Source organism: Coregonus clupeaformis, chromosome 37 (assembly GCF_020615455.1).
Source record: "Coregonus clupeaformis isolate EN_2021a chromosome 37, ASM2061545v1, whole genome shotgun sequence".
In the NCBI taxonomy this organism is placed as follows: domain Eukaryota; kingdom Metazoa; phylum Chordata; class Actinopteri; order Salmoniformes; family Salmonidae; genus Coregonus; species Coregonus clupeaformis.
Genome location: NC_059228.1, coordinates 21,426,788 through 21,437,178, shown reverse-complemented (window position 1 = coordinate 21,437,178; position 10,391 = coordinate 21,426,788). Strand labels below are relative to the sequence as shown.

The following is a 10,391-nucleotide window of genomic DNA, read 5'->3' as shown; positions in this document are numbered from 1 at the left end:
GTCGTCACTAGTTACCACAGTCAAAAAGTAATAAACCCTGCCCATTTCTAAAATTGATCTTCTTAAAATTAGATTTTAAATTAACCCTAACCTTCAGCACACTGCTAATATTATGCCTAACCTTACATTTGCTTAATAAGTCTTAATTTATGTTTATATGATATTTTACTTTGTGTTTGTGGTAACTAGTGGAAACCACAAACGTAACACGCTAAAAAACGTAACCAAGAGAGGTGCGTTTACGCTACGTACTCTGTTGACAGGACAGCGCGCCAAATTTGGTAAACAAAGCAAGTGAAGCTTTCAGCCAGCTATCCACCGTTTTGTTAAATAAGATTTCAAGGTAGGTAGAGGTTTTAAAACGCGATTACAAATAACGTATGCAGCCAATATTTGTTTTGAATTACTTTGTGGTGCCCGATAACCAAGAAGCTGGTTCTTTTTAAGTACGATTGCTAATTACAAGTATGGCTACTTAACAATGTATTGGCTATTCATAAAGTTAGCTATCAATCTAGCTAGGTGAGTTGTGTGCCATGCATGAGCAAAGTCGGAAAGAATATACAGGGGCTTTCTGCACTGCATTTCAAACAACAACAACAAAGGGGTGACCTCGCATTGTTTTGGTAAACGAGGGCTGGCGAAATGTACCGAAGTATGTCAGCGAAACACTCAAAAAAGTAATGGACAAAGCTAGCTATACATACAGTATACAAGGACTGAACATCCATGAGAATAAAATTGCAGTTTTAATCATGTTTTGAGGCTATACAGTGTTAGCCTAAAACAATCTTCTATTCTGGGTTCTGATGGGGTATTACAGTTGAACTAAGCTCATGAGTGATTTATACATTATATTCTTCAAGAACCACTGGCTATATAAGTGGTTACATTTCTCCAGCTCTTAGTGCTATATATATATATATATATATACTGCTAAAAAAAATAAAGGGAACACTAAAATAACACATCCTAGATCTGAATGAATGAAATAATCTTATTAAATCTTTTTTCTTTACATAGTTGAATGTGCTGACAACAAAATCACACAAACATTATCAATGAAAATCAAATTTATCAACCCATGGAGGTCTGGATTTGGAGTCACCCTCAAAATTGAAGTGGAAAACCACACTACAGGCTGATCCAACTTTAATGTAAGCTTAGTGGGTAAGAGCGTTGTGCCAGTAACCGAAAGGTCGCTGGTTCTAATCCCCGAGCCGACTAGGTGAAACATCTCTCGATGTGCCCTTAAGCAAGGCACTTAACCCTAATTGCTCCTGTAAGTCGCTCTGGATAAGAGCGTCTGCTAAAATGACTAAAATGTAAATGTAAATGTAATGTCCTTAAAACAAGTCAAAATGAGGCTCAGTAGTGTGTGTGGCCTCCACGTGCCTGTATGACCTCCCTACAACGCCTGGGCATGCTCCTGATGAGGTGGCGGATGGTCTCCTGAGGGATCTCCTCCCAGACCTGGACTAAAGCATCCGCCAACTCCTGGACAGTCTGTGGTGCAACGTGGCGTTGTTGGATGGAGTCGAGACATGATGTCCCAGATGTGCTCAATTGGATTCAGGTCTGGGGAACGGGCGGGCCAGTCCATAGCATCAATGCCTTCCTCTTGCAGGAACTGCTGACACACTCTAGCCACATGAGGTCTAGCATTTTCTTGCATTAGGAGGAACCCAGGGCCAACCGCACCAGCATATGGTCTCACAAGGGGTCTGAGGATCTCATCTCGGTACCTAATGGCAGTCAGGCTACCTCTGGCGAGCACATGGAGGGCTGTGCGGCCCCCCAAATAAATGCCACCCCACACCATGACTGACCCACCGCCAAACCGGTCATGCTGGAGGATGTTGCAGGCAGCAGAACGTTCTCCACGGCGTCTCCAGACTCTGTCACGTCTGTCACGTGCTCAGTGTGAACCTGCTTTCATCTGTGAAGAGCACAGGGCGCCAGTGGCGAATTTGCCAATCTTGGTGTTCTCTGGCAAATGCCAAACGTCCTGCACGGTGTTGGGCTGTAAGCACAACCCCCACCTGTGGACGTCGGGCCCTCATACACCCTCATGGAGTCTGTTTCTGACCATTTGAGCAGACACATGCACATTTGTGGCCTGCTGGAGGTCATTTTGCAGGGCTCTGGCAGTGCTCCTCCTGCTCCTCCTTGCACAAAGGCGGAGGTAGCAGTCCTGCTGCTGGGTTGTTGCCCTCCTACGGCCTCCTCCACGTCTCCTGATGTACTGGCCTGTCTCCTGGTAGCGCCTCCATGCTCTGGACACTACGCTGACAGACACAGCAAACCTTCTTGCCACAGCTCGCATTGATGTGCCATCCTGGATGAGCTGCACTACCTGAGCCACTTGTGTGGGTTGTAGACTCCGTCTCATGCTACCACTAGAGTGAAAGCACCGCCAGCATTCAAAAGTGACCAAAACATCAGCCAGGAAGCATAGGAACTGAGAAGTGGTCTGTGGTCACCACCTGCAAAACCAGTCCTTTATTGGGGGTGTCTTGCTAATTGCCTATAATTTCCACCTGTTGTCTATTCCATTTGCACAACAGCATGTGAAATGTAATGTCAGTCAGTGTTGCTTCCTAAGTGGACAGTTTGATTTCACAGAAGTGTGATTGACTTGGAGTTACATTGTGTTGTTTAAAAGTATTTGATCCCCTGCTGATTTTGTACGTTCGCCCACTGACAAACACATGAACAGTCTATAATTTTAATGGTAGGTTTATTTGAACAGTGAGAGACAGAATAACAACAAAAAAATCCAGAAAAACGCATGTAAAAAATGTTATAAATTGATTTGCATTTTAATGAGGAAAATAAGTATTTGACCCCTCTGCAAAACATTACTTAGTACTTGGTGGCAGAACCCTTGTTGGCAATCACAGAGCTCAGACATTTCTTGTAGTTGGCCACCAGGTTTGCACACATCTCAGGGGGGATTTTGTTCCACTCCTCTTTGCAGATCTTCTCCAAGTCATTAAGGTTTCGAGGCTGACGTTTGGCAACTCAAACCTTCAGCTCCCTCCACAGATTTTTTATGGGATTAAGGTCCGGAGACTGGCTAGGCCACTCCAGGACCTTAATGTGCTTCTTCTTGAGCCACTCCGTTGTTGCCTTGGCCGTGTGTTTTGGGTCATTGTCATGCTAGAATACCCATCCACGACCCATTTTCGATGCCCTGGCTGAGGGAAGGAGGTTCTCACCCAAGATTTGACGGATTTGACAGATTATCTTCTGTCAAAGAATCTGTCCATCGTCCCTTTGATGCGGTGAAGTTGTCCTGTCCCCTTAGCAGGAAAAACACCATAGGCAGCATTCCTCCTCCTCCAAACACGGCGAGTTGAGTTGATGCCAAAGAAATCGATTTTGGTCTCATCTGACCACAACACTTTCACCCAGTTCTCCTCTGAATCATTCAGATGTTCATTGGCAAACTTCAGACGGCCCTGTATATGTGCTTTCTTGAGCAGGGGGACATTGCGGGCGCTGCAGGATTTCAGTCCTTCACGGCGTAGTGTATTACCAATTGTTTTCTTGGTGACTATGGTCCCAGCTGCCTTGAGATCATTGACAAGATCCTCCCGTGTAGTTCTGGGCTGATTCCTCACCGTTCTCATGATCATTGCAACTCCACGAGGTGAGGTCTTGCATGGAGCCCCAGGCCGAGGGAGATTGACAGTTATTTTGTGTTTCTTCCATTTGCGAATAATCGCACCAACTGTTGTCACCTTCTCAGCAAGCTGCTTGGCGATGGTCTTGTAGCCCATTCCAGCCTTGTGTAGGTCTACAATCTTGTCCCTGACATCCTTGGAGAGCTCTTTGGTCTTGGCCATGGTGGAGAGTTTGGAATCTGATTGATTGATTGCTTCTGTGGACAGGTGTCTTTTATACAGGTAACAAGCTGAGATTAGGAGCACTCCCTTTAAAAGTGTGCTCCTAATCTCAGCTCGTTACCTGTATAAAAGACACCTGGGAGCTATAAATCTTTCTGATTGAGAGGGGGTCAAATACTTATTTCCCTCATTAAAATGCAAATAAATGTATAACATTTTTTACATGCGTTTTTCTGGATTTTTGTTGTTGTTATTCTGTCTCTCACTGTTCAAATAAACCTACCATTAAAATTATAGACTGATAATTTCTTTGTCAGTGGGCAAACGTACAAAATCAGCAGGGGATCAAATACTTTTTTCCCTCACTGTATATATTACTTACAGTTGACCAGGGCAGAAATGTGACGAACTGACTTTTTGGAAAGGTGGCATCCTATGATGGTGCCACGTTTGAAGTCGCTGAGCTCTTTAGTAAGGCCATTCTACCAATGTTTGTCTATGGAGATTGCATGGCGGTGTGCTCGATTTTATACACCTGTCAGCAACGGGTGTGGCTGAAATAGCTTAATCCACTAATTTGAAGGGGTGTCCATATATTTTAGTGTATATATATATATATATATATATATATATATATATATATATATATATATTAGTACCAGTCAAAGGTTTGGACACCTACTCATTCAAGGGTTTTTCTTTATTTTTACTATTATTTACATTGTAGAATAATAGTGATGATGTCAAAACTATGAAATAACACATATGGAATCATGTAGTAACCAAAAAAGTGTTAAACAAATCAAAATATTTTATATTTGAGATTCTTCAAAGTAGCCACCCTTTGCCTTGATGACAGCTTTGCACACTCTTGGCATTGTCTCAACCAGCTTCACCTGGAATGCTTTTCCAACAGTCTTGAAGGAGTTCCCACATATGCTTAGCACTTGATGGCTGCTTTTCCATCACTCTGCGGTCCAACTCATCCCAAACCATCTCAATTTGGTTGAGTTCGGGGGATTGTGGAGGCCAGGTCATCTGATGCAGCACTCCATCACTCTCCTTCTTGGTCAAATAGCCCTTACACAGCCTGGAGGTGTGTTGGGTCATTGTCCTGTTAAAAATAAATGATTGTCCCACTAAGCCCAAGCCTTTTATTCTCCCCATCACAAGAAGCACCTGTGTAATGATCATGCTGTTTAATCAGATTCTTGATATGCCACACCAGTCAGGTGGATGGATTATCTTGGCAAAGGAGAAATGCTCACTAACAGGGATGTAAATAAATTTGTGCACAACATTTTAGAGAAATAAGCTTTTTGTGCGTATGGAACATTTCTGGAAACTTTTATTTCAGCTCATGAAACATGGGACCAAAACTTTACATGTTGTGTTTATATTTTTATTCAGTCTTGCTATCTATCTCATTAATTTAAAAGTCTAAAAATTGTATCAATCGCAGATTGCCCCTTTAACCTTGATATTCAATTGCCACCAGTAAAGTTGACAGATAGAGATGGGGCTACTCGACCAGTGTCAAGCACTGTTCAACAGCTCCAGCCTCTACGGGGTGCTGGGCATCTCCAAAGAGGCGACCGACGCAGAGATCCGACGCAGCTACTACAAGGTGTCGCTCACGGTTCACCCAGATCGTGCTCCCGAAGACCTGCAGGCAACAGAGAAATTTCAGGTGGAAAAGTGTCAGCTAAAACACCTACTCAAATCTGCAGTTAGACTAGTTCACCTAGTTAACTGTCTAGAGTTGTATTTTACTGTACTCACCTGGCCCCTTCCTTTCAGGTGCTGGGTAAGTTATATGCCGTGTTGAGTGACAAGGAGCAGAGGGCAGTGTATGATGAGCAGGGACTGGTGGATGAGGAATCTGACTCACTGCAGCAGGACCGATGCTGGGAGGAGTACTGGAGGTTGCTGTTCCCTAAGGTAGCCTAACTATATAACTAGCTAAAGCTGATTGACATCTTCACCATACACAGTATTTACTTTTTGGGCCGTCCTGACTAAAACTTTTATTTTTCATACCTTACCCATAAAATAGTCACTGGACGTATGTAATTTTGAGTAATTTACCTTAATCATCATTACAAGACTGTCATCAGCATCACCTAGTACCATCTCCCTCTGCTTCTTGACTTTCTTTATCAGCCTGTATAATAAAAACCAAGTATAATGTCACAATTAGAATTTGTTCTAACAACCATCTCTCTTCTTCATTAGATCACATTGCAGGACATCCAGGAGTTTGAGAGGAAGTACAAAGGCACGGAGGAGGAGAGGCAGGATGTGATGCAGCTTTACCTGCAGCACCAGGGGGACATGGACGCCATCATGGCCTCGGCCCTGTGCTGCACTCAGGAGGACGAGCCCAGGATCACAGCCCTTATACAGTCTGCCATCCAGGCAGGGGAGCTCACCGCCTATCCTTCATTCATTCAGGAAAGCACCAGGAAGAAGAAAGCACGCAAACAGAAGGTACAGTGTGCTTTATACAAATGCTTGTATACACATACTCTTCCTCTATGTTGGTAATTGTTTTGGTTCACATTTGTGGGATAATACTTTGTTGTTATTTCCTAAAAGGCTGATGAAGAAAGACAAGAAGCTGAGGAGATGCAGAGAGAGATGGGACTCGATGACTCTGATGACAGTCTTGTAATGATGTTGAAGGTAAGGTGAATCACACAACCGAGATATTAACTGGTGACTGTTTTAGGGTTTCAGGTAAGGCATTAATGGTGTTTATTTTTGTCTTGTTAACAGCAAAAGCAGAAGTCCAGAGAGCAGAATTTTAACTCTTTCCTCTCTGACCTGGAAGCCAAATACTCCAAGAAGGGAGGAAAAGCCAAAGCAGGAGGGAAAGGAAAAAAGTGAAGACTTCAAACCCTTTAGTATAGAGGACACGGTATATATCACTTTCATCTTATTAAGAAGTATTTTGTAGATGTATGTGGACAGCAACTTGTGTATTCCATATACATCCACACCAAATCTTACATTAGTTGGTGACTTGTCTGTGTCTTGTCAAAGGCAGCATTTCTTTATTGTATGTGTTCTATAATCGAAGAGGCCTGAAAAAACATTACATCTGTATTTATTTGAATCGCATTTGTACACCTTTTATTATTTAATATAAAATAGAGGGATTATCTTCCAAAGGAATCCATACAGAACTATGCTGCATTTCAAGCTTTATTAATGCCATCTACCAGGGTGACCTTCCAGTGCAGCCTAACTCTATAAGAAGTCAAAGAAGACCTCCATGTTAGTTCATTCTCCTGACTCTGTTCTATAATGTACATGAGCTGAAGCCATAGAAATAAAAGGAGACCTGCAGTTCTGTACAGAAGGCCCTTCCATCTCAGTCATAGTTAGGAAATGCAAGGAAGCACCACTGTAACTTGTGGTAAGCACACAAGGAACTAGAAACATAAATGTGCTTGTAAAAATCCTATTATATTTCGCAGAAAACTTCTAAGTTGCCCTGCCAAAAACCTTTGATCAAAACTTGACACCTGCATGCCCCTCAGTCACACATCTAGCACGTATTTCTATACAAATTGCCTTTACTGATCTAGGCTCTGCTAGCACCTCTGCTGAAAGTAGCATATGGCTTCTACTGCAGTGAGGTGAATCTCTTATTCCCTCGCATGTCTCCTGTGGCTTACACTAAGCCCTCATCACATAAACGCTTGTGAGGAAAACACCAAATACCTACCCATTTAGTTAGCGTCTAAGGCTTGTCTTGTCTCTCCCTGTTAAGGTATGCTATGTGAAACCCCGAGGTTTTGTGCTTGTCTTTTTTACATGGGAAAATAAAAGTAATGTTCTTAGAAAAGTACAAAGCAGCCTGACGAAGCATGTCAGTGTGCAAAATGCTTTTGTTTCTCCCTGTTTAGTTGGACTTGCCATTTGGGTCATTCTACGAAAATGGTGTCTTTCCTGTCCCATGCCTTGACCACCATGAAAAACACTTAAATATGTAAGATAATGACACAATGTTTTTGTTTTAATTTAAGTGTTTTATTGTTAATAAAACATATGTAAGACAGTTATATTGCAAACTATTTTTCATATATATACAGCTCTGGAAAAAATTAAGAGACCACTGCAAAAATATAAATTTCTCTGGTTTTACTATTTATAGGTATGTGTTTGGGTGAAATTAACATTTTTGTTAACAACATTTCTCCCAAATTCCAAATAAAAATATTGTCATTTAGAGCATTTATTTGCAGAAAATGACAACTGATCAAAATAACAAAAAAGATGCAGTGTTGTCAGACCTCAAATAATGCAAAGAAAATAAGTTAATGTTCATTTTTAAACAACACAATACTAATGAGAGTATTCAGAGTTCAGAAATCAATATTTGGTGGAATAACCCTGATTTTCAATCACAGCTTTCATGCGTCTTGGCATGCTCTCCACCAGTCTTTCACATTGATGTTGGGTGACTTTATGCCACTCCTGGCGCAAAAATTCAAGCAGCTCGGCTTTGTTTGATGGCTTGTGACCATCCATCTTCCTCTTGATCACATTCCAGAAGTTTTCAATGGGGTTCAGGTCTGGAGATTGGGCTGGCCATGACAGGGTCTTGATCTGGTGGTCCTCCATCCACACCTTGATTGACCTGGCTGTGTGGCATGGCGCATTGTCCTGCTGGAAATACCAATCCTCAGAGTTGGGGAACAATGTCAGAGCAAAAGGAAGCAAGTTTTCTTCCAGGACAACCTTGTACGTGGCTTGATTCATGCGTCCTTCCCAAAGACAAATCTGCCCAATTCCAGCCTTGCTGAAGCACCCCCAGATCATCACCGATCCTCCACCAAATTTCACAGTGGGTGCGAGACACTGTGGCTTGTAGGCCTCTCCAGGTCTCTGTCTAACCATTAGACGACCAGGTGTTGGGCAAAGCTGAAAATTGGACTAATCAGAGAAGATGACCTTACTCCAGTCCTCTACGGCCCAATCCTAATGGTCTTTTGCAAACCTCAGCCTGGCTCTTCTTTGCTTCTCATTGATGAAGGGTTTTTTCTAGCTTTGCACAACTTCAGCCCTGCCCCTAGGAGCCTGTTTCGAACCGTCTTCGCTGTGCACTTCACCTCAGCTGCCGTTTGCCATTCTTTTTGTAGGTCACTTGATGTCATCCTACAGTTGTTGAGTGACATTTGAATGAGTTGGCGGTCATCCCGGTCAGTAGAGTCGTTTTCGCCCTCTGCCGGTCTGTAGCTTTGTTGTCCCCAATGTCTGCTGCTTGACCTTGTTCTTATGAACCACCGTCTTTGAAATTTGAAGGATGGAAGCAACCTGACGCTCACTGTATCCCTCTGCCAGTAAAGACAGAATTGAACCCTTATTTTCCTCACTCAACTTTCCTTTTCAACTATTTTGGCATGGTCAATATTATTTTTTGATGAAAAATTACTTTTGAGGTACTATTAGCACTGTTTTTGCCATCCAGCTGGTGCTATTGCAAGAGGATAGTGATGACCACAGCAGTGGATTTTATACTTTTCCTCGTTAAATAAGATTTGGTTCATGTGATCACCTAATCAGTACCTAATTCAGTAGAATGAGGTGTGCCTGTGTTGGAATTTACAGACACTGGAATGGAAGTCATACATGTAGAGATGCTGATTTAAGAAACATTTGCAGTGGTCTCTTAATTTTGTCTAGAGCTGTAAATATATATATCGTAGAAAATGTATTTTTCTCCAACTAAATGTCATAATACAAAGGAAAGTATAGCTATTTAGTGGATTATTTAAACTAATATCAACTAAATATTATAAATAATTTACAGGGAATAGCTGTCCCTCAATTTCATGTCACTGGTGTTACCCCATTATATAAAATTTTAAAAAGCAACATCCTTGCCAACTTCTTCCTGGGTCAAATTGGAGCTGTTTTGAAAAGCACATGGTGAGTCTGCAGTCTCTCTTCATACAGTATGTTAGCAATATGAATTAATTTTGGTAATTTCATGTGGCGCTTTAAGATCGGTCACTGGTGTTACACAGTTTATAGTATGGGGAAAAGGAAATTTGATTAAAATAATTGCTCAAATCACGATTGTCATTTATTTACAATTTAGAAGTGTGGTTTCAGCTACTGTATCTTAGATATTCTATGTTTTCTGCAGATTTTTCACTGGTGTTACTGTTCTTGCTGGTTTTATTAGAACAGTCTGAAGATTTGTCACTTGTGTTACCGTCACTGGTGTTATTATAGAATGTGTTTTGTTTTAATTATCATTAACCTTTTCTGTCTTTGATTATATATGCGAAGTAAATACTCAAATTACATTCTGGAAAGCCTGAATTGTCATTAAAATATAGGTAACACCAGTGAAAGGCAACACAAGCATAAAAAAAAAAAAAAAAATTGTAATGTAGTAAAAACATAAAAATAAGCTGTCATTTATTTTTGATTAACATTGTTACTGCGTTAACTATTATCTGACTAATTTGTAAAAACATTTGTAAAAAATTGGCTGGTCAAAAAGCCACCATTTTCATAGAA

General features: G+C 41.5%; 1 protein-coding gene across 2 annotated transcripts; it reads left to right on the top strand.

The window, feature by feature from the left end:
- Nucleotides 1-239: 239 nt before the first annotated feature.
- LOC121553334 (dnaJ homolog subfamily C member 9) lies at nt 240-8,011 on the top strand. Of its 2 annotated transcripts, none has more exons than XM_041866367.1 (6): nt 240-343; nt 5,350-5,541; nt 5,652-5,792; nt 6,087-6,341; nt 6,450-6,536; nt 6,630-8,011. In XM_041866367.1, the coding sequence occupies exons 2-6, from the start codon at nt 5,368-5,370 to the stop codon at nt 6,738-6,740; spliced, it is 768 nt and encodes a 255-aa protein (XP_041722301.1). In that variant the 5' UTR covers nt 240-343; nt 5,350-5,367; the 3' UTR covers nt 6,741-8,011. The 2 variants fall into 2 exon arrangements, with proteins under 2 accessions (XP_041722301.1, XP_041722302.1); XM_041866368.1 differs by having other exon boundaries at nt 248-343; nt 5,355-5,541.
- Nucleotides 8,012-10,391: the final 2,380 nt, after the last annotated feature.